Source organism: Anomaloglossus baeobatrachus, chromosome 2 (assembly GCF_048569485.1).
Source record: "Anomaloglossus baeobatrachus isolate aAnoBae1 chromosome 2, aAnoBae1.hap1, whole genome shotgun sequence".
NCBI lineage: Eukaryota > Metazoa > Chordata > Amphibia > Anura > Aromobatidae > Anomaloglossus > Anomaloglossus baeobatrachus.
Window position 1 is genome coordinate 24,970,500 of NC_134354.1, and position 25,449 is coordinate 24,995,948.

General features: G+C 42.6%; 1 protein-coding gene across 1 annotated transcript in view; it reads left to right on the forward strand.

Annotated features, from left to right (window-relative positions):
• Positions 1-25,449, forward strand: part of CD86 (CD86 molecule) — a 68,173-nt gene that overhangs the window by 4,690 nt on the left and 38,034 nt on the right. Inside the window, exon 3 of the mRNA XM_075332855.1 lies at positions 23,812-23,872. Coding sequence (XP_075188970.1) covers positions 23,824-23,872 — 49 coding nt within the window. The 5' untranslated portion in view covers positions 23,812-23,823. The remainder of the gene's footprint in view (positions 1-23,811; positions 23,873-25,449) is intronic.

The window sequence follows — 25,449 nt, forward strand, 5'->3', positions numbered from 1 at the left end:
TAAAAGTGAACATACCATGGTGTGTCTGGTTCTGAGTCGGAACCCCTGAAGAAGCTTTTGAGGCCAACAGAAGGTTAGATTGTCAAGTTAACACTAGAAGTCCCAGAGAGGGGTCATTTAACATTTCTACCTTTGGAACCCAGAGACGGGTCGAATGACCCGAAGAATTTTAGCTAACGTCCTATAATCACTACCTTTTGTTCTGTAATTAAGGCCATTACTGTCGCACCACAGGAGGTTGTTGTTTTCCATTGAGTTAGTTCTATTCAGTTTATTGTATTTGATAATAGTTTGGACTAAGGGTCATTTAACCCTCTTTCGGGACTTCAGAGGGGAGCTCGAAATTTCTGGGACTTCTAGTGTTAATTTTTGCCAAAATTTGTGAAATTTCTAGACGGTGCCCAATTGGAAAGTTCCTCTAAAAGTTTTGAGATCTTTTTGAGCAATTGGGTTGATATCGGCAGCAGTGACATCAATGCCCGATATAGATGGTTCATATTAGAGAAGGTCCAGAAAAGGGAAACGATTCATCAAAGGGCATTTTTTTTCTGAAAATGTTGATGTTTTCTACTTCTCCCAAAAAGGGTCAATTTAAGGGGTCAATCGAACCTCTGGATTTGGTCGTATAAGTCATCATCTTCTCCATCACATCATCACTTGGAGATAAACATAGTTGGATCCCTTTTTACTGTGAAAACTTTTGAGCCTTCCAAAAAGATCCAAGACTTTTATGTATCTCAAGATACTATGGTGGAAAGGGGGTCCAGTTTTTTTTTGTAGGGGATGGCGTAGCTCCAAACCGGTAGGTAGTAAGGAGAGTTATCCTGCGGTTTCCAAAATTTAGTTTTTATATAGTTGTTATATTCCATTATCCAATTTTTCGATTTTATTTTCGTTTTTTCTTCTTCTGATTCTAAGAGCCATAACTTTTTTATTTTTGCATCCCCATCACCATATGAGGACTTTTAGTTTTCCAGAACATGTTATAGTTTGAAATAGCTCCATTTACTTTACCGTATAATGTCCTGTAAAACGGAAGAAAAATGAAAAGTGAGGCGAAACCCCCCCAACACACAATTCCACCATTATCTCTATTGTTTTGGCTTTTTTAAGGCTTTTTTTCTCTGCTCCTTGTTTGGGGGTCAAGTTTGTATTAGTTATTCACTTTTATGACGATGAGCTGCAATACCAAGCACGGCCTATAGACAAGAGGGGCGCTGTTTCTACAGATAAAAGAGCAAATCCAATTTTTCAACCCTAGAGAACCATTTTTAATCAAGGAAGGCACTGTGTGCTTCAAGTGGAAATAGACTTATCATTAAGACATGTCAGATTTGTTAAGTGAAATGTAAGAAGATTTTACATCAATAAAGAAATTATTATTTTATCTTCTGGAGACGCTGGAAATTTTTCTATTTGCTTATGTCAGATTTGTTGACCCCCCCCCCCATGTATGAGCACTGTTGTCCTCCTTCGACAATGAAAACCGACAGCATAGACTTTATTTTGTGCTCGTTTTTAGTCTTGTAGGACAGGATTGCTCATAATCCCTAATTTTAGAGACCGATGGGGGTCCCAGAACCTTATGAAAAGTTTTTGAAAAGTGCAATTATATCCCTTTACAACATGGATGTGTCCACTTCTCATCTCAGTCGGATGACCGATGACAATTCAGACTTTTCGTACCTTGAATATGATCCAGTTTGTCACAGTATCCGATCATCTAAAGGCAGAAAGGTGGCTTATACCCCTTGTCCTTAGCACCAAATGTTGTAGCACAACATTTGTACCAAATTATTTTTTTAATTTTAGTGCTTAAAACAAAATTCAACTTTTTTAAAAAATTAAATAAATAAATAAATTAGTGATTTATATAACCATATTCAAAGATCCATAACTTTTTTTATTTTTCCACTTATTAAGCTGCGTGAGGATTTTTTATTGTGCAACAAACTGTAGTTTTTATTGTTACCATTTCAGGGTACTTAGGATATTTTGATCAATTTTTGTTCCTTTTTTTTGACGACTTGTTGTGACCAAAAACTGGCAATTCTGCAGTTTGTTTTGTTTTTATTTTAGTGTTCCCTTTATGTGATTTAATATCTTTACATTTTATGTACTCTATTGACAAATGGGTAAAGGGGTGCCGAAAGTAGTAGAAAAGTGGTAGCCACCATGTCGGTAGCCTTTTCAGTGCTGCTGTCACGTCTTACTGTGGCATCAAGGAGGCTAAACTGTAGACAGTCGGGGCTTTGTATTTGGAGGAGGCACGGTTTCATGTTTTTTTGGGGGGATCTGGGAAGAAAATGATCCAACAACTTACAAAGAACCAGCTGGAAAACTTGATGCTTGTAGGCCCCAATGCAATATCTCCAATGGGGCCCTCAACTATCACAGGTCTTTAATGTTACTGTGCATCTTATATAGGACTGAGGGACTTTTTGTGCCCTCCTTCACTCCGGGGCCAGGGGTGAGAATACAAACCCTATTGTAGTGTCAAGCTGTTGACACCTGAACAGAAGATAGAGATGAAAACATATCACGTGGAGAGTAAAGGGTGAGAGGCTCCCGAGGGCAAGTATAGCGGGATTGAGACATCGGAACTTTAAATAATGCCTCAAATAGAGCAATATGTCTGTATCTTCCATAATTCTTTAATCCCTTTGTAATCCTGCCTATCTAGTCTCCGGTAGTATAATATACTTTTCTTTGCTGTGGCTGTGTAAACAGGTAGTCAAGTGACCTCCGATCAGTGGTTGTACGATGCCGCTGGTCAGTTTATGAAAACGGACTTTAAGCATAAAGTATATATTTACTCTCTGCTCCCTACTGCTATTGTTAATGGTGTAATCCTGAATATCTAGTCTCCAGTAGTACAATATACTTTGCTGTGGCTGTGTAAACAGGTAGTCAAATGACCAAGTTTACCTATCAGTGGCTGTATCTGGTCAATCAATGAAAACAGACTTTAAGTAAGCAAAAAAGATATTTTTATTCTCTGCTCTCTACTGCGATTGTCAATGGTGTAATCCTGCCTATCTAGTATCCAGTTGTACAATATACTTTGCTTTGCTTTGGCTGTGTAAACAGGTAGTCAAATGACCTCTTATCAATGGTTGTATGATGCTCCCGGTCAATCAAACTGCACTTTAAGTAAGCATAAAGTATATATTTACTCTCTGCTCCCTACTGCTATTGTTGATCGTGTAATTCTGCCTCTCTAGTCTCCAGTAGAACAATATACTTTGATTTGCTGTGGCTGTGTAAACAGATAGTCAATTAACCTCTGATCAGTGGTCGTATGATGCCACCAGTCAGTCAATGAAAACAGGCCTTAAGTAAGCATAAAGTATATGTTTTCTCTATGCTCTACTGCTATTGGCGATGGTGTAATCCTGCCTATCTAGTCTCCAGTAGAACAATATACTTTGATTTGCTGTGGCTGTGTAAAAAGGTAGTCAAATGACCTCTGATCAGTGGTCGTATGATGCCATTGGTCAGTCAATGAAGCGGACTTTAAGTAAGCTTAGCTTTGCTCTCCTAGCTACAGTACACATCGGGTTAATTAACCCGATGTGTAATGCAGCTACATGTGCAGAGAGCAGGGAGCCGTGCACACTGCTTAGCGCTGGCTCCTTGCTCTCCTAGCTGCTGTACACATCGGGTTAATTAACCCGATGTGTACAGCAGCTACATGTGCAGAGAACCGGAGCCGGCAGCACAGGCAGCGTGAGAGCTGCGGAGGCTGGTAACTAAGGTAAATATCGGGTAACCACCTTGGTTACCCGATGTTTATCTTGGTTACAGCTTACCGCAGCTGTCAGACGCCGGCTCCTGCTCCCTGCTCGCTTCATTTGTCGCTCTCTCGCTGTCACACACAGTGATCTGTGTGTCACAGTGGGAGAGCGCCTTTGAAGAAAACGAACCAGGGCTATGTGTAACGAGCAGCGATCTCGCAGCAGGGGCCAGATCGCTGCTCAGTGTCACACACAGCGAGATCGCTAATGAGGTCACTGCTGCGTCACAAAAAGCGTGACTCAGCAACGATCTGGGCAGCGAGCTCGCTGTGTGTGAAACACCCCTTACAGTAACCATAAAATATATGTTTATTCTCTGCTCTCTTCTGCTATTGTCCATGGTGTAATCCTGCCTATCTAGTCTTCAGTAATACAATATACTTTGCTTTGATCTGGCTGTGTAAACTGGTAGTCAAATGACCTCCGAACAGTAAAAGTTTACTTATCAGTGGTTGTAGCCAGTCAGTCAATGAAAACGAACTTAAAGTAAGCATAAAAGATATGTTTATTCTCTGCTATCTACTGTTATTGTCCATGGTGTGATCCTGCCTATCTAGTTTTGAGTAATACAATATACTTTGCTTTTGTCTTGCTTTGTAAACAGGTAGTGAAATGACTTCCAAACAGTAAAATTTTATGGTATTATGGTGCCGTCGCTCAGTCAATGAAAATGGACTTTAAGTTAGCATAAAGTATGTGTTTACGTTCTGCTCTCTACTGCTATTGTCGATTGTGGAATCCTGCCTATCTAGTTTCCAGTAATACAATATACTTTACTGTCGAAGTGTAAACAGGTAGTCAAATGACTGATTAGTGGTGGTATGATGCCATCAGTCAGTCAATGAAAACGGGCTTAAAGTAAGCATAAAATACATGTTTATTCTCTGCTCTCTATTGCTATTGTCCATGGTGTAACCCTGCCTATCTAGTCTTGAGTAATACAATATGATTTGCTTTGGTCTGGTTCCAAACAGTAAAAGTTTACCAATCAGTGGTAGCATGGTGCTACCGGTCAGTCAATGAAAATGGAACTTAAGTTAGCGTAAAGTATATGTATATGTTCTGCTCTCTACTGCTATTGTCCATTGTGTAATCCTCCCTATCTAGTTTCCAGTAATACAATTCATCTGGTTTAATTCAGCCAGCATAAACTCCTCTAGTGAAAAAATAATCATTTCCCCAATGCATAGAGCAAGTAGGCAGGAAGTATATGTGTATTCGCTGGTCTCTACTGCTCCTTTTGATTGTGCAATCCTGTCTATCTAGTTTCCAGTAATACAATTCATCTGGTTTAATTCAGCCAGCATAAACTCCTCTGGTGAAAAAAAAAATCATTCCCTCAATGCACAGAGAAAGTAGGCATAAATGATATATTTACTCTTTGGTTTCTACTGTGAATATCATTGGTGTAATCCTGCCTATCTAGTTTCCAGTAATATAATTCATCTGGTTTAATTCAACCAGCATAAACTCCTCTGGTGAAAAAAAGGATGATAACTATAATGCACAGAGCAAGTAGGCATAAAGTATATATTCACTCTGTGGTCTGTACTGTGAATGTCATTGGTGTAATCCTGCCTATCTAGTCTCCAGTAGTAGAATATTCTCACTATTCAGTCAGTATAATCTTCTTTAATGATAAAAGCATGGTTCCTCCATAAGTGAAATGTATGTGCTTAAATCCTGCCCTCTACTGCTCTTGTCATTGGTGTAATCCTGCCTATCTAGTCTCCAGTAGTAGAATATTCTTGCTCTTCAGTCAGTATAATCTCCTCCAGTCAGTGATGTAATCCTGTATATCTAGTGTGATGGTGGGATATGGGGGGAGGTGTATCTTGCTGTACAGATTCCTATTTCAAGCTTTGTTCACTGTCTTAATTGTACTGCTTCTGTGTACATTTCTATTGTTTGTAAGCAATCACCCCCTATAGGTTATAGCGTCTTGAGGCAATTCCATCCCTGGGTGTTGGGGGAGGTGGGCCTAGAGTCCACCTACTGTGGACTCTCTGCTTACCTGGGAGATTTGTCAGTCTGTTGGAGAACTTCAAGAATAAAGCAGGAAGACTGATCCTCTGGTAGAAGCTGAGACTTCTCAGAGAGAGACCTGGACATTTATCGCTTACCGGACTATATTTGAGTTACCCTCTATTTTGGGGATTATTTTATGGACCATTTTGATTTGCTTGGAATAAATGCTCTTTGGATTGTACCGCCATCTCTCGCTCTGTTGATTGTGTGATATGGGAGAAGGACCCCGTGACATCTAGTCTCCAGTAATACAATTCACCTGATTTTCTTCTTTCTCAATCAACTTTGCTAGTGATTCCTCCAATGCACAAAGTGAAGAATCGTAAAGTATATGTTCATTCTCTGCTCTCTACTGCTTGTCAGTGGTGTATTCCTGCCTATCTAGTTTCCAGTAATACAATTCACCTGTTATCTAATCAGTGTAATCTCACAAAGGGACAAATGGATAATTCCTTGAATACACAGAGTAAGTAAGCATAAGTGATATGTTTACCCTCTGCTCTCCACTGCTATTGTCAGCGATGTAACCTGACCTATCTAGTTTCCAGTAATACAATAATAATAATAATTTTATTCATTTATATAGCGCTATTAATTCCACAGCGCTTTACATACATTGGCAACACTGTCCCCATTGGGGCTCACAATCTAGAGTCCCTATCTGTATGTCTTTGGAGTGTGGGAGGAAACCGGAGAACCCGGAGGAAACCCACACAAACACGGGGAGAACATACAAACTCCTTGCAGATAGTGTCCTTGGTGGGATTTGAACCCAGGACCCCAGCGCTGCAAGACTGCAGTGCTAACCACTGAGCCACCACAAGACTGCAGTGCTAACCACTGAGCCACCACAAGACTGCAGTGCTAACCACTGAGCCACCGTGCCGCCCACAATCTACTTGTTTTCAATCAGTATAAAATCCTTTAGTTACAAAATTATCATTCCACCAATGCCCAGTGTGAGTGTAACGCCTCGCTCATACTTGCAATTAAAAACAGAAGTGAGCAATCCAGTAAAAAAAAAAATTGGATTGCACTCACCCCAATGTTATCCAATGAGGCAATGTCCATCTGCAAATTTTTCCCCAGCTGAAATCATGCCGAGGAAAAAAATCGCAGCATACTGCATATGGCAGTGTATATCGGATGAGACTCGATAGTGCAAGTCAATGGGTGCGAGAAAAAAATTAGACGGCACACAGACCATCCGATTGTTTTCTCACACACGTCTGAAAGGAAAAAACTTTTATAAAGGTATAGGTAGATGATATAAAGATGTTAGCAATATATACAGATAAATGGATAGCCTGCACATATATAATATCACAACCCCATGACACATAATAAAATTGCACCTAGTGCAGCTTATAGTACAGATTTTTATGACTAAATAAGTGAAAAAAAAAAATGATGTGGGGTCCCCCCTATTTTGATGAACAACAAAAATAAAGCAGACAGCTGGGGGCTGGTATTATCAGGATGGGAAGGCCCATGGTTATTTGGCCCCTCGAAGCCTAAAAATCACAGCCACCCCAGAATTGGCACATCCCAACAGTTGCTCCAATTCTGGTGCTTTGCCTGCCTCTTCCCAAATACTCTGGTGCAGTGGCAATCAGGGTAATGGTAGTTGGGGTTGATGTCAGCTGTGTTGTGTCTGCTGGTATCAAGCCCAGAGGTTAGTAATAGAGAGGTATCTATCAGACACCCCCATTAGTTACCCAGTGCATTATAAGAAAAAAACACATACAAATAGTTTATTTAAAAAAAATCCACTCTCTGACCCTTTACCTAGTTCACCAATTTATTGAAAAAAAAAAAAAAAAAGGCCACGCAGATGCTAAAAACCAGGAGACCGTTCCTCGCTTAACAATTTAAAGCAAAGTTCTCAGGTCTGATGTACTAGAACGGTTCCCATGACGTTCCTCAAATACATAGATGAAAGTCTATGGAGCCTCAGAACAAGGCCTCAAAATGAGGCTCCATAGGCTTTGAGCAGCAGCCACTCCTGTCTCTCTCCGCAATACCCTGCGCCTATGGTTAGAGGAGATATTAGGAACACTACGGATGTCATCACCGCTCATCACTGTCAATGGGTCTCACGGAGTGCAGTGTGAGCCCGGAGTGGCTGTTGCTCAAAGTTTATGGAGCCTTGCTCTGAACTTCCATAGACTTTGATCAAATTAATTGGGGAATGTCATGGAAATCGCTGCACTAAATCAGACCTGGACACTTTGCTTTCTAATAAATTAGTGAATGAGGCACTGTCTCTTGTTTTTATTTTTCTCTTTTTTAGGTCTTTCAAAAATCCATTTGTGGACTACATCGAATTGCTTGGACTACTTTGGATCTGCGTGGCTTTTTTTTTTTTTTTCAATATATTGGTGAACCAGGGAAAGAGTTGGGGAGTGTGTTTTTTTTAAATAAAGTTTTCTTCTGTTCTTTTTTTTTCTTTTCATTTACTGGGTAAGTAATGGGAGTGTCTGATAGACACCTCTCCATTACTAACTCCTAAGATTATATAGCTGACATCAACCCCAGAAGTATTACCCTGATTGCCAACGCAACAGGGCAATCAGGAAGAGTCATTCAAAGTGCGAGAATTGGAGCATTTAGTGGATGCACCACTTCTGGGGCAGCTGCGGGCTACCATTTTAAGCTGGGAAGGGCCAAATAGCTATGGACCTTCTCAGCCTGATAATATCAGCCTTCAGCTGTCTGCTTTGCCTTGGATGGTTATCAAAATTAGGGGAAGCCCACACTGTTTTTTGTTTTTTTTTTAAATTATTTACTTATTAGAGTAAAGAAGGCTAAAACCACCCTTTAGTTGAACATGAAAGGCACTATAGGGTGTAAGTTTTTAATATGTAATGGGTTTTGACTTTATATAGCTGCAGGATATCTATTATTCTACCTTTTCTATCTATCTATCTATCTATCTATCCCTTTATCTATCTATCTACCTACCTATCTATATTTGACTACTTTATTATTATTGACAACCGGCAAGGATGTACATAGAGTACTCTGATGTTTAAAACACATCATGTGTATGCTATGCGAGAAATAAATTGCACACTCGTATGCCATACGCATGACATTTTTCTGGATGAGCATCGGTGCGATTATTTATGGACTAGTAGGAGCGAAGCCTAAAGTAAATGATTAATCTCTGCGGTCTACTGCTCTAATTGGTGGTGTAATCCTGCCCTTCTAGACTTCAGTCACATAATTCACCTGGTTTTATTTACTTACTATAAAACACTCTAGTAACCACTAGATAATTCTGCTTATCTAGACTCCAGTAATAAAATGAACCTGTAATTGAGTGAATATAAGCTCCCCAACCGGAAAAGGGATGACTCCTGCACAGCATCAAACTGGGGCGGCAGGGGCCTACTAGTAAAATTGACTTTGGGGGCCACTGATCAACTACATGCAAATATTACAGTCACCCATGCTTCTATATAATAATATTATTTATATAATAATATCCCTGATAGTTTGTAAAATTAAGGATGAGAGGATTCCTTTGTCTGTAAAAAGTGAAACAAGTGTATTGTGCCAACTACTGATCATGTTTGGGAGGTAAGTGACATACTGCTGCAGAGAGGCCCACCAGAGGATTCTCCTGCCCTCCGGTGGGCCAGTCCCAGCCTGCTTCTTAGTAGGAAAGGCTAAAATCTATCTTTGCACCCTGCTCTCTACTGCTATTGACAATGGTGAATTTTGTCTGATTTTCCAGCAATGCAATGGACTTTCATTTTTGCCCCTTATCAATGACATTAGCCATGATACACTTACAGTAGGTTATGTTGAAAAAATTGCACAATAATGAATGCTTCTTCGATAGCCAAAATTGGGGAGATGAGCGTTTTCTGACCCAGCTCTCCTATTAATGCAGCTGGGTTTTGCATTCAAAGGCAGGGGCATAATTATCGGGTAAGCAGGCCTGGAGGTGGAGTGGGCCCGCTGACCCTATCACCTACTTCAGCTGCGTCCAAGGATGGACATCCAGTTGAAAGGTAGTGCAGCGGAGAGACCAGGGGGGAACATAACTACATAATGAAGGGGTAGAGGGGGCAACACTTCTTCTTCTTATTATTTATTATTATTATGGCGCCATTAATTCCATGGCGCTTTACAAGTGAAAGAGGGTATACGTACAACAATCATTAACAGTACAAAACAAACTGGTATAGGAGGAGAGAGGACCCTGCCCGCGAGGGCTCACAGTCTACAGGAGGAGAGAGGACGCTGCTCGCGAGGGCTCACAGTCTACAGGAGGAGAGAGGACGCTGCTCGCGAGGGCTCATAGTCTACAGGGAATGGGTGAGGGTACAATAGGTGAGGACAGAGCTGGTTGCGCAGTGGTGTACTGGACTGAGGGTTATTGTAGGTTGTAGGCTTGTCGGAAGAGGTGGGTCTTCAGGTTTCTCTTGAAGCTTTTCATGGTAGGAGAGAGTCTGATATGCTGGGGTAGAGCATTCCAGAGTATGGGGGAGGCACGGGAGAAATCTTGTATGCGATTGTGGGAAGAGGAGATAAGAGAGGAGTACAAAAGGAGATCTTGTGAGGTTGCATGCAGGTAGGTACTGGGAGACTAGATCACAGATGTAGGGAGGAGACAGGTTGTGGATGGCTTTGTAGGTCATGGTTAATGTTTTGAACTGGAGTCGTTGGGCGATAGGAAGCCAGTGAAGGGATTGGCAGAATGGCGAGGGTGGGGAATAGCGAGGGGAGAGGTGGATTAAGCGGGCCACAGAGTTAAGGATAGATTGGAGGGGTTCAAGAGTGTTAGAAGGGAGGCCAGAGAGCAGGAGGTTGCAGTAGTCGAGGCGGGAGATGATGAGGTGCATGTACTAATGTTTTTGCTGATTCTTGGTTAAGGAAGGCACGGATCCGGGAGATATTTTTGAGTTGTAGTCGGTATGAGGTGAAGAGGGCTTGGATGTGTGGCTTGAAGGATAGAGCAGAGTCGAGGGTTACTCCAAGGCAACGAGCTTGTGAGACTGGGGAGAGTGAGCAGCCATCAAGTTTGATGGAAAGGCTTGGTGGAGGAGTTGAATGAGGAGAAGGAAAGACAATGAATTCTGTTTTATCCATGTTAAGTTTTAGGAATCGCGCAGAGAAGAAGGATGTTTTTATATGATTTAGAATGATACAAGGATCCATAAATCTGACCAACAAGTGGGGGGGAGAGGGTCAGGTCCAAATTTTGCACCGGTGTCATCACACTCAAGTTGCACCACTGCTCCATGGGGATGTGGGACCACCATTGTTTTTTAATAGTACGGGGAACCCTTAGGACCCCATAAACAATGCATATACCACAATTGTTGATTGTTGCAATATTTTAAGTGAATAGTAGATTCTGCCTTCACTTACCAATGGCACAACATGATATATAAATAGTTCATCCTTGTGGCAGACTCACCATTTGGGCAGTGGGTCGTGTCCGTGGTCAACATATACTACTATATGTAACATGTCCCAAAAACTAAGCCCTGAGCTCAGTGTCAGATGGCTCCTGCTTCTAACAAGCGGTGATTGTGTTGCATTCGAAGCGTAAATCTGCAAAAAGTTTTCATAAAACATGAAGGCGCAGACGTTTATAATTGGAATATGTTCAATTTGTTCTGTATTTTTTGCAGATAACTAGTAGTTCCTTAATGTACAGAACTTGCGATGAGTCATAGGATTGTACGTATTTCATCAGAACTTCTTATAATGCAATTTTTACTTTTTAGTTTCAACAAGTGATTTATTTTGTTAGGGACTCTATGAAACAAGCCAGAGTATACCCACAATCCAGACTATACCTGGGGCTAAAGTGGTCCAGGTCAATGTATACCCCCAAACCATATAATACCCCCCTCAGTAGCATTGAGTTATATACACAAGAATTACTTAATTTTTCATTATTTTATTAGGGATTCAGCTTTGAGAAAGTTAAATGACTTAAATCTTAAAACTCTAAACACATGGACTTTTATTACTTCAACCAGAAAAACTTGACTGTTCATAATATAATAAAAGTCATAACATCTTGAAATTTGGTTTTATTATACATAAGGGCAATGTGTGTGGGGATATTTTACAAAGGGGCAGTCTGTGTGTGGGGATATTTTACAAAGGGTCAGTGTGTGGAGCTATTTTATACAGAGGGGCAGTGTGTGGTGGATATTATACAGAGGGGCAGTGTGTCTGTGGGGGATATTATACAGAGGGTCAGTGTGTGTGGGGGATATTATACAAAAAGGCAGTGTGGGGATATTTTACAGAGGGGCAGTGTGTGGGGGCAATATTATTCAGAGGGGCAGTGTGTGGATATTATACAGAGGGGCAGTGTGTGTGGATATTATACAGAGGGGCAGTGTGGGAGAGATAATATACAGAGGGGCAGTGTGGCAGAGATAATATACAGAGGGGCAGTGTGCATGCGGAAATATTATACAGAGGGCAGTGTATGGGGAGATATTATATAAAGTGGCAGTGTGTAGGGGGATATTATACATTGGGGCAGTGTGGGAGAGATAATATACATAGGGGCCAAGTGTGTGGGGAGATATTATACAGGAGAGGCAGTGTGTGGGGAAATTATACAGAGTGTAAGTGTGTGTAGAGATATTATACATAGGGGCAGTGTGGTGGGGATATTACACATAGGGGCAGTATGTAGGGAGATATTATACAGAGGGGCAGTGTTGGGGCTATTATACAGAGCAGTGGGGCAGTGTGTGTGAGGATATTATACAATTATACAGTGAGGCAATGTGTGTATGGGATATTATACAGAAGGGCAGTGTATGTGGGGAGATATAATACAGAGGGGCAATGTGGGGGTGAAATATACAGAGTGAAAGTGAGAGAGAGATATTATGGAAAGGGGTTTGGTAGAGGGTATATTATGGAGAGAGGCGGTGTAGGGGGTCTATGGCAGGCAATTCTCGCATGTTGATTGGTTGAAATACAGCTGCGAAACATGTGGGGAGAAGACTTTAGCATACTTTATCAAGTACCAAGCAGTGCCGATCAATCTAGTTCATCACTAGTAGTTTTCTGATAATTGATGCACTTTATGAAATGGATGCAGTTTTTTATTTTTTTGGGGTGGGATTACTATTTATGGTATATGCCGGTTATTGGGCACCACTATATTGATGGTCTAGGGAATGTGTGATTTGTAATACCGTGATATAATTAGGATTGAGATATGTGTTGAGCGTAAGCCTTAGGTGCCTCCAGGTTATCCATGGCTTTCCCCTCAGCAGGGGTAGCTCAGCCACTGTGTGACAGTGCACCCCAAAATCAGATCATGGTTTATGCGTGATCTTCTGTAATTTGCCGATATCACTCGGGTTAGGGGAAATGTGTGACAACCTGTGACAACCTGTGGCTATCAGTGAATGCTGGGAGTTGTCATTTAATAGCAGCTGGAATGACAAAGTTATCTAATCCATGAATAATACATTGCTCTGTTGAGTCCACATTAGCATTCCCTTGCAGCAAGTCGCCAATCGAGCTCGGGGAATGCCCAGCGGGAAATTCCCAGCTGTGATTTTAATATTCAGATATGCAAAGCTTGTCCTAATGAGACGCTCCCATAAAAAAAAGGATCTAACACTTCTGCTGACTCCTCTGGTGTAGAAAACACCAAATGTGTACTTTAATATATATATATATATATATATATATATATATACATGCAGTGTGTCCACCCATATCCTGTCCACCGCCATTAACTTGAGAACGGCGGCAGCTATAGGCATAGAAGTGGTGTCTAGGTACAATAAAGTAGCCATGTGCTACGCAATGAAACCACCTATAGCGCCACCTGGTGGAGCACAACGAACTTAGCATTTTTATCTCGAAAACGGAACGAGATAGAGAAAAAAGTGAATTACAAAGTTGTAGGGCATCATCAATTCATACAAATCCACACCTTGCACAGGATATGGGTGGACACACTGTATATAAATATATGTGTGAAAAGATATAAATTAATGTTCTGTAGGAAAGTAATGTAAGGTTTAGGAATGCATAAGATGTAATGTATAGATGTAGCAGTGTTGGTTAAGCAATATTCAGTAGTATAAGGATGTATAGTGTCTGCAAGTAAATGTCGCCATCTAGTGGCCGGATATTATAAGAATATAAGTAAAAGGTTATGTAGGATGTTTTGGTGAGACAGGTTGTTCGGAAACTGACTGCAGGACAAGAAACATAACTTTGTGATTAGTTCACAGGGTGAGGAGCCAGTCCATAGGGAAAGGGTAGGCTCCACTATAGCATTCAGATAGGGGACGGCTAGTGAGTAGGACGGACATACAGTCTGTTGAGTTGTGTTTTGGTCGTATTCTGTGGGTGACTTGTGGAGGCTGCAATGTTGACACTGGACAAAACTAGTGTGAGAGAATGAGCAGACACACGGAGGGTGGTTGTAATGCTGTGTTCACACACTGCATCTTTTACTGCGCTTTTGGTGCATTTTTGAAGTCACGAAGATGCACCTAAATGCATGCATTTCCTTCTGCCAGCAAAGTCTATGAGATTTCTATTTTGCTGTCCGCACAGTGCATCTTTTTTTGGCTGCATTTTAGCTGCGTTTTTGAAGTCACAGCTAAGATGCAGCATGCCAATTCTTTTTGCGTCTTGTTCCTGCGTTTCGGAGGACTGACAGATCAATTCCCCACTGACTCGGGTCGGTGGGGTATTGATCCCTGGTATCCGTCCCCATACAGTCAATGGGGACCAGAATCTGGCACAAAGGGGTAGGAGCAAGTGCTTCATACTTACCAAATTACCGGCGCCACTGTCACACTGCTCCTGCAGTCAGTCATTTACTCTCTTGACCGCTCATTACCTTCATTGAATATACACTGCTACCCCTGCCCACCGGTGGCTATGATTGGATGCAGTGAGACAAGCCCCCACCCTGAATGACAGCTTGTCTGACTGCAACCAATCACTGATGCCATAGGGTGAGTCTATATCGTACAGTAAAATAAATAAAAATTGTCATATGATCACCCATATTTTGATACCAGCACAGATAAAGCCCAACAGCTGGGGGCTGGTATTCCCAGGCTGGGGATACCCATGTGTATTGGGCACCCCCTAGACTAAAAATATCTGCCAGCAGCATCCATTAGATGTGACGGTCCCGGCACTTTACCTGGCTCTTTCCAATTGCTCTGGTGCGGTGGTAATTGGGGTAATAAGGAGTTAATAACAGCCCACAGCTGCCACTAAGTCCTAGATTAGTAATGGCAGGCGTCTATCCGAGACACCCCCCATCATTAATCTGTCAGTGAAATGAAATAAACACAAACAATAATACTTTATTTGGAATAAAAGACAAAAAAGCCACCCCTTTCACCACTTTATTAACCCCAGCACAATCCTACAGGTCCGACGTAATTCACACGAGGTCCCACAATGCTTCCAGCACTGCTACATAGCTGAAGCTCACAGCGAGCTCCATAGAACAGGACTGCCCGCTGTAAAGTTCAGGCCGCAACCAAAGGGAGCCACGTGCTCAGCGGTGACGTCACTCAGGTTAGCCGTGGCCACAGCATGGCCATGGCTTCCACCTGGGACAGCAAATCATCTAAGTGACATCCCGCTGATCGCACGGGTCACTTCAGTTGCGGCCTGATTTGCTGTCACAGGGGGAGGACTCCAGCTGTCCCCGGGGGTAACCTGAGTGACATCACCGCTTATCGCGTGGCTCACTTCAGTTGCTGCGTGGAGCTCACAGCGGGCAGTTTTGTTCTATGGTGCTCGCTGTGAGTTTCAGATATGTAGCAGAGCTGGAAGCATCGTGGGACCTCGTGTGGATTACGTCAGACCTGGAGGGGTGTTTGGGGGTTAATAAAGTGGTGAAAGAGGGGGCTTATTTGTCTTTTATTTCAAATAAAGGATTTTTTGGGTGTTTGTGTTTATTTGATTTCACTTACAGATTAGTGATGGGGATGTCTCATTGACACTAAGGTTTAGTAGCAGCTGTGGGCTGTTATTAACCCCTAATTACCTCGATTGCCACTGCACCAGGGCAACGGGAAGAGCTGTGCCCAGTGGCAGAACTGGCGCATCTTATGCATGCGCCACTTCTGGGGCGGTTGTGAGCTGCTATTGTTTGGCTGGAAAGGGCCAAATAACGATGGCCCTTCCCACCCTAATAATATCAGCTCCCAGATGTCTGCTATACCTTGGCTGGTTTTAGAAAAATGGAGGGGACCCAACGTCATTTTTAAAAATAAATAAATTTAAAAAAAAGCTGGCCAAGCTAGCTATCCCTTTATCAAGCTGTTCTGCTCTTTCTTTCTATTCTATCTGTTCTTTCTTATTATCTCTTCTATATGTTCTATTATCTATTATTTATTAATTATCCTATCCTATCATTGTTTCTCCTTTAAAAAATGCATTAACAAAAACCCGCAATAAAACGCGGCAAAACGTCATGCATTTTTTGGGCCACAAACTGCAATTTCTGAGACCACAGGAAAAAGATGCAGTCAAGATGCACTCAGAAAAAAAATGTAGCGTGTGAACATAGCCTAACCCAGAACACAGATCAGCAACTAAACTAAGACTGGTAAAGAGGCCGAATGTGACTCTTGTGGGTAGGGTCTAGAGATGGACGCTTAGTAGCAGCCCAGGAGAGCTCACAGCTGAGAGGTTATGGGCTGGAATGATGTTAGATGCAAAATAAATATATGGTCCTGTGCGACAGATCTGATTTGCGTCGTTACTCCCTGTGGCTGGGAGGACACGGATTCCTGGATAGACAAGAATGACTTTCTCGTGCCATTCGGTTATGCTATCCTAGGTGGTGGCAGAAGCTCTGGGACCAACCAGGATAGTAACCACTGAGGTGAATTTGGAGGAATTGTGATTACTGGTACTCTGTGTAAAAGAAATGTCCGATAAGAAGTGCACCCGCTTCGTCTTGAATATAATTGTTAACCAGAGACTGTATAGTAAAGATTTGTTGTTTAAAAAGAACTATCTGCCTCCATTGCCTCCATGATCCGGTCCTGGCCTGCCCAAAAATAGCGGCATCATGCAGCCTCTGGAAGGGTATGAAGAGCAAAGCAGCTATCCACACACCCAGCCGGGAGCACAACACTTTTCCTGTATGGTGGGGCTGGGGCACCTACTGGAGTTAATTCCTCGCCCGGGACTACCAGCTCATATCCCGACTTTAGATAGGTGAACGCCCCCATGTAATAACAATCAGATGATTGGATAATAGAGTGTAGAAGCACGCTCCCAAGTGATAGTACCCAGCTGATTCGATAATAGAGTGTAGGAACACGCCCCACATGATAACGACCAGATGATTGGATAATAGAGTGTAGGAACACGCCCCACATGATAACGACCAGATGATTGGATAATAGAGTGTAGGAACACGCCCCACATGATAACGACCAGATGATTGGATAATAGAGTGTAGGAACATACCCCACTTGATAACACTCAGCTGATTGGATAATATTAGAATTTAGCACCACGCCCCCACGTGATAACGCCTAACTGATTGGATAATAGAGTGTAGGAACTGGCCCCAAGTGGTAGTACCCAGCTGATTGGATAATAGAGTGTAGGAGCATGGTCCCAAGTGGTAGTACCCAGCTGATTGGATAATAGAGTGTAGTAGCATGGTCCCAAGTGATAGTACCCAGCTGATTGGATAATAGAGTGTAGGAACATGCTCCACATGATAACAACCAGCTGATTGGATAATAGAGTGTAGGAACATGCCCCACTTGATAACACTCAGCTGATTGGATAATATTAGGATTTAGCACCACGCCCCTAAGTGGTAACAGCCAACTGTTAATTTATTCACCAATTTCTAGGATGATTTACAGAGGAACCACACAATTTAGGCCTTTTTTTTTGTAGTGTTTGTCTTATGTTGTGTCTGACTTATCACATAATTGCTGCAAACAATCACAAAAATATTTGATGACTAATATGAGAAGATTATAGATAATTTCTGAGACGTGTTTGTTTTTAGTTTTTATTCAGGGACTTTTAATATTCATTGTGTAAGAAGTTTAATGTGAAGAGCATTTAAAAATAAAATGTAATTTCAGGTCATGTGATGTATGATCAATATATGTGTCTCTGCGTCTGACGGGCGTTCTATGACCTCTGACCTTACACTGATACCTTGGTTGTTATCCTATTACTATAAGATGAGGCGTAAACAAGTTAAAAGGACCATTTCTATTACTGAAAGTCCAGATTTAAGCATTTTAATTCCCTTCATGACTGGATAATTTTCTGTTTTACTCATTTGACCATGAGCCATAACATTTTTATTTATCCATTGACCTTTTGTACGACAGCTTGTTGATGAGTTGAAGTTTTGAAGAACACTATACTTTTCCATACAATATACTAAGCAATATCCACAAATATCAAGGAGTACATCAATAGTGATTTATTTTTCTACACGTTTCGGAAAGATCCCTCTCCTTCTTCAGGAAATTCACAAATGTGAAAACTGTGGTTATTTATGTTTTTATTTGGAAAGGGGCAAGGTCTCCACCTGGACAAAAGTTTTTAATCAGTCCCAAAAATCAGGATCTGTGGAGATTACAGATTCTTAGGGGTACTTTGCACACTACGACATCGCAGCTGCGATGTCGGTGGGGTCAAATCGAAAGTGACGCACATTCGGCGTCGCTGTCGATATCGTAGTGTGTAAATCGTTTTTTATACGATTAACGAACGCAAAAGCGTCGAAATCGTATCATCGGTGTAGGGTCGGTCATTTCCATAATTTCGGAAGGACCGATGTTATGATGTTGTTCTTCGTTCCTGCGGCAGCACACATCGCTGTGTATGAAGCCGCAGGAGCGAGGAACATCTCCTACCTGTGTCCTGCGGCTCACGCCGGCAATGCGGGAGGAAGGAGGTGGGCGGGATGTTTACGTCCCGCTCATCTCCGCCCCTCCGCTTCTATTGGCCACCTGCCGTGTGACGTCGCTGTGACGCCGCATGACCCGCCCCCTTAGGAAGGAGGCGGGTCGCCGGCCAGAGCGACGTCGCAGGGTAGGTAAGTCCATGTGAAGCTGCCGTAGCGATAATGTTCACTACAGCAGCTATCACATGATATCGCAGCTGCAACGGGGGCGGGGACTATCGTGCTAGGCATCGCAAGCATTGGCTTGCGATGTCATAGTGTGCAAAGTACCCCTTACACTCTGCCTTCCAATTTCTCTGATGTCTGTGATCAGCGCAGGCGGACTTTGGCATTGAGCCACAGACTTGTAATTCATAGTCAGGCTAGCAGGAGTTAATCTCTGTTGTGCTGCTTGTTAGTCTCTTTGATCACATGCGATCACATGCTGTGGGAGAGCCAGTCATATTCACTTCCCTCCTATATATGGCTAGATGCTTGCTTTAATGCCAAGTATAGCTTCTCTTTCCTGGTTGTTGGAGTGCATTATTGCTGTGATCATTTGTGGTGTTAACCCTTGTTGTCCTTTTATTGCTGCCTTACTGCTCTTGCTTTTCTCCTTTATTTTTTTTACTGTTTGTTCCTGTGATTTTGCAGTGAGTTTGGATTTCTATTTTACCTGTCTGTCTTTATGTTGTACTGTGTTCAGTGTTGCACTCACTGGGTGTCATAGCAGCGTCTGTTCACACTGCAGAGTCCGACAGGCAGCCTAGGATCCCTTAGTTGCACAGCCTGTCATGGAGATCGCTGGGTCTGGCTTCACTGCTCTCTAGTACAGCAGTTAATTCCTGCTGGCTTGTGGTCATCTGCTGGAAGCTCAGGCTACTGATTTGCATCCTCAGCTGCCTTCACCCTTTATAAGGTTTTGGATTCTGGGGCTGAGTGCCGGATATAGCTTCTGCTTCCTGTGGTTATCCAGTTCTATGGTGATCTACAAGTTACGCTTTTGTGTGATGTGTGAGTCCTCCAGTTGTGCATTTATGTCCCACCCCTTTTGCTTTACTCCCCCAGTTCACATACTGTCCCTCCTTTGTGTTTGAGTGCAGTGTGCACTAGTTTTTGTTTACCCTTGTCTGTGCCTATTGGTGGGGTTGTGGTTACTGGGTTTCTGGCCCACTCCCAGGGGGGGGGTGGTATCAGGGCTTGGACAGGAGACAGGGCCACGCTGGGGGCTTGAATCTGGCCACCATCAAGCCTACCTTTGAGGTAAGAGACAGCGCAGGGGCCATAGTCTTAGGGTCAGCCTAGGAGTCCCTGTTCAATCTATGCATAGTCTGTCATGTAAAACTCTTGAAGGGTTCTCACCCCCACCCCACCATCAGCCACAGATCGTCATGATGATTATCTGATCAGCCTGAAAGTTTAGGTATTTATGACTTGGGTGACGGTAGAGCTACAGCCAAAGGATGCATAGAAAAGACATTTCTTTGTTCTGTTGGAGGGAAAACTTCTAAAACAGTTTTTAAGCGCTACGTTAATGCTAGAAAAATTAAAAGCATATTGCCGGAATCCCTGTGGAGCGCTGAACCCAGCGCACCATTTAGCTTAACTTGGAGATTGCTGGTAGCGCGACAAATGAGTATTGGCCAGAAAAATCATGCTAGATGCGTTGTGTTTGGTATCTATGTAAATGTAAAATCGAGATATAAAATGTGACGCTAATATCTTTCACCTGTGTGGCCCAAGGGCAAAGATATGTGAAAAGCTAGAAATTAAAGAACTTTGTGACAATCTTGGCACAGCCCACAAGAGACCGTAAAATGAGGTCACAGAGAGGGGGGTTACCTGAGGGCATAAGAGCAATTAGCTCATTGCTGGGGGGAGTCAGTATTGGAAGGCATCAGTAAGTGGTGATGCTGGCCGTCTTTCTACCATCTTCTTCTCTTGGAGACCTTCCCTCCTTAAATTCGGACGTCACATCTATGGCATGAGTTTAGTAAGTTTCATGTTTACACCTTTTATTTTTATGTAACTGTCTATACTGTATTTGCATTGTTCCCTTTTGTAAATTCTTGTATATTTTTTTACACATTGCCTATTTCCGGATTAAATATATAAAATTTAATAGTTCGTTTCCTCCTGTTCTATATACGAACTCAAACCCGTCCGAAACGCTTTCCGCTATCTGAAACGAGTTCCCAGCTATCCCAAAAAGTTGGGTGGTGGCAGTGTAATTATTATTGCATAGAATTATTGGGGTGCTATCATTAAGGGTACCGAGGTATTTATATATATTTCATCAGCGGGAATCGGTGATATATACATTTACCCTTGCTCTGAGACCTCCAATATTTGGCATTATTAGCTCAGCAGCCTCATTTTTTTCATTGTCCTGCAGTACCAAAAGTGGCCTGCCGACAAGAGGGGCACTAGAGAGTAGCCTGTCTGTGACAAATTAGTTAACAGTGAGTGACTCCCCCGGCTGTTCATGACATTGTCCATGACACTTTATCTGTGTTGCCATCACACTCCTGCCCCTTCCTTTCCTGGTGATTGGGGGGCAGTTTACTTCTGGTCAGGAGAATAGTAAGGCATGGGACTCCCGCATCTCCACCATTAGGGGTAATCTGGAAGTTAGCGATAGCCTAGGGTCGCATAGCGGAAGGTACAGTAAAGGAGCCCCCCTGTCCCTCGCAATCCTACAGTTACACCGTGACTGGAATATTATATGTAACTGATTAATAATCTGAGTAAAACAGAATTACAAGGCCTTGTGGTATTGTCATTCCCACCCTGTAAAGCCCCTTCACATCATCATAACCTTTGCGCATTTCCCCCATTATCCATTGCCTCAAAGGAGATTCGATTTCGATTCTTCCACATTGTAGAGTCACAAGCCACAAGTCTGGTGTTGCTTTTTTTTTTTATTGGGGAAAGGAATAAATGGTTGCTGGATGAGACGACATGACAGGTCCATTATCTCAGCAGCAGTGCGGAGATGTCATTTTTAAGAACTTTCATTTAGGGAAAAAACAATTAATTCATTTTGGAAGCCCAAATATTATATGTAAAGAGGAACTTAGCGTCTTCCTCACTTCCAGTTTTCTCTACTTCCTTTTTCTCAGTTCGCAGGTTGTCTTCAAATATTTTGGAAACTTCCGTAACTGAAGACACTGAATTGAGCAGAGGAAAGAAAGAGGAGGGAGAGGAGGGGGATGCAGCTGCAGCGTGAAGTCTACACTGTGAGGCGGATAAGAGAAAAGCAGAGGAGCCCAATATTATTTTGCTTCATTTCTGACAAATCTTTAAGGATATCTCACCAAAAAAATGTTATCCCGCACCTCGCGGCAGAAAGGGTAGGCCCAATGTTGACTTTTCTATTAGACCCCATTTTCTTATATGTACAGTGCCTACAAGTAGTATTCAACCCCCTGCAGATTTAGCAGGTTTGATAAGATGCAAATAAGTTAGAGCCTGCAAACTTCAAACAAGAGCAGGATTTATTAACAGATGCATAAATCTTACAAACCAACAAGTTATGTTGCTCAGTTAAATTTTAATAAATTTTCAACATAAAAGTGTGGGTCAATTATTATTCATCCCCTAGGTTTAATATTTTGTGGAATAACCCTTGTTTGCAATTACAGCTAATAATCGTCTTTTATAAGACCTGATCAGGCCGGCACAGGTCTCTGGAGTTATCTTGGCCCACTCCTCCATGCAGATCTTCTCCAAGTTATCTAGGTTCTTTGGGTGTCTCATGTGGACTTTAATCTTGAGCTCCTTCCACAAGTTTTCAATTGGGTTAAGGTCAGGAGACTGACTAGGCCACTGCAACACCTTGATTTTTTCCCTCTTGAACCAGGCCTTGGTTTTCTTGGCTGTGTGCTTTGGGTCGTTGTCTTGTTGGAAGATGAAATGACGACCCATCTTAAGATCCTTGATGGAGGAGCGGAGGTTCTTGGCCAAAATCTCCAGGTAGGCCGTGCTATCCATCTTCCCATGGATGCGGACCAGATGGCCAGGCCCCTTGGCTGAGAAACAGCCCCACAGCATGATGCTGCCACCACCATGCTTGACTGTAGGGATGGTATTCTTGGGGTCGTATGCAGTGCCATCCAGTCTCCAAACGTCACGTGTGTCGTTGGCACCAAAGATCTCGATCTTGGTCTCATCAGACCAGAGAACCTTGAACCAGTCTGTCTCAGAGTCCTCCAAGTGATCATGAGCAAACTGTAGACGAGCCTTGACATGACGCTTTGAAAGTAAAGGTACCTTACGGGCTCGTCTGGAACGGAGACCATTGCGGTGGAGTACGTTACTTATGGTATTGACTGAAACCAATGTCCCCACTGCCATGACATCTTCCCGGAGCTCCTTCCTTGTTGTCCTTGGGTTAGCCTTGACTCTTCGGACATGCCTGGCCTCAGCACGGGTGGAAACTTTCAAAGGCTGTCCAGGCCGTGGAAGGCTAACAGTAGTTCCATAAGCCTTCCACTTCCGGATGATGCTCCCAACAGTGGAGACAGGTAGGCCCAACTCCTTGGAAAGGGTTTTGTACCCCTTGCCAGCCTTGTGACCCTCCACGATCTTGTCTCTGATGGCCTTGGAATGCTCCTTTGTCTTTCCCATGTTCACCAAGTATGAGTGCTGTTCACAAGTTTGGGGAGGGTCTTAATTAGTCAGAAAAGGCTGGAAAAAGAGATAATTAATCCAAACATGTGAAGCTCATTGTTCTTTGTGCCTGAAATACTTCTTAATACTTTAGGGGAACCAAACAGAATTCTGGTGGTTTGAGGGGTTGAATAATAAATGACCCTCTGAATAAACTTTTCACAATTTAAAAAAAAAAAAAAAAAAAAAAAAAAAAGAAAACATTCTTTTTTGCTGCATTTCACACTTCCAGGCTGATCTACTGTCCAAATGTCACAATGCCAAGTTAATTCCGAATGTGTAAGCCTGCTAAATCTGCAGGGGGTGAATACTACTTGTAGGCACTGTAACTTTTGCATAGAGATAAAGTTTATCGTTCGATCAATTCTAATAAAATATTGACTCTCGTTACAGATATACTCCAACATGGTGCCACGGATCGCAGTGTTGGTATTGTACATTGTCACCTCACCATGTAAGTACAGTGCCATCTATATCGGTTTACTGGTTATGTACGGGTTAATTAGAGAATTCATTTTGGGCAACTTTTGAGTCTTAAAAAATGTGTCTGACTGTTTTCTTTATCCCTTTTCTGACCACCTGCTAAATTAAAGGGGTCATTCCAAGTTTATTAACTGTGGAAAATTACAAAGCGATTGCAAAAATAAGCAATTTTTCAATATATTGGTGTTAAAAATTGTTCCCATTCTCAAAAATGGAGGTTTTTTTAACTTCATAGCTTGATGCTCATTGCCTCTTCTAGAATTTATCAGAGGGGGCAGGCTTTCTAAACAAGGAGAGCAGAGCTTACAAGCTCTTTGCTTCAGAGCTTGTAAGCGTTGTTCTGAAGCTGGCCAGATCACTGAATCTCCCCAGCTTCATTTTGACTGTGCTTCTCTGATGTGGCCTGTGCTTCTAGCATTATAGAGGACACATGTCAAGTCAGGACGTGACAATGCCGATGGTCTGAACTGTCAATCATCCAAAGAACAGGAAGATGAGAGACAATAGAGTGTTGCTAGAAACAGAACATGAGAAAAACCATTTAAAGGGAATCTGTCACCAGGTTTTTGCCACCAAATCTGAGAACAGCATAATATAGGGGCAGAGATACTGAATTCAGCGATGTGTCATTTACTGGGCTGCTTAGAGTAGTTTTGATAAAATAACTGTTTAATCAGCAGGAGATTATCAATAGAGACATGCTGCAGGTAGTCCAGCCTATTCATGAGCTCTTTAGAACTCTCCATCACTGATTGGCAGCTTTCTGTGGTGGGGGTGGGGTTTTAGAGCTCCACATTCAAATAACTGCCAGAACTGCAAAAGAGAAAACAGTAATGTTATCAAAATAGCAGCAGACAGCTCAGTAAGTGACACATCACTGGAATCAGGGTCTCTATCTCCATATTACACTGCTCTCAGACGGGGGGGGGGGGACGGGGCAAAAACCTGCTGACAGATTCCCTCTAATGCTCATATTCCTGGAGCATGACCGATTATCAGCTTGACAGAGGCCGCCGACCAGATCTGACCCTGTGATACAATGTACAGTGTCAGTGTGCATCTTGTATAACAGTGTAACTTTGGTGTCTCCTCTAAATAACTCAGCACACAGCCATTAATGTCTAAACCGCTGGCAACAAAAGTGAGTACACCCCTAAGTGAGAATTTCTAAACTGTGCCCAATTAGCCATGTTCCCTTCCTGGTGTCATGTGACTCATTAATCTTAGAAGGTCTCAGGTGTGTGAATGGGGGCAGGTGTGTTACATTCGGTATTATTGGTCTCACACTCTCATACTGATCACTGGAAGATCAACATGGCTCCTCATGGCAAAGAATTCTCTGAGGAATTGTTGCTCTACATAAAGATGGCTGCGGCTATGAGAAGATTGCCAACACCCTGACACTGATCTGCAGCATGGTGGCCAAGCCCATACAGCAGTATAACAAGAGAGGATCCACTCAGAGCAGACCTCGCCATGGTCGACCACAGAAGCTGAGTGCACGTGCTCAGCGCCATATCCAGAGGTCGTCTCTTCAGAATAGATGTA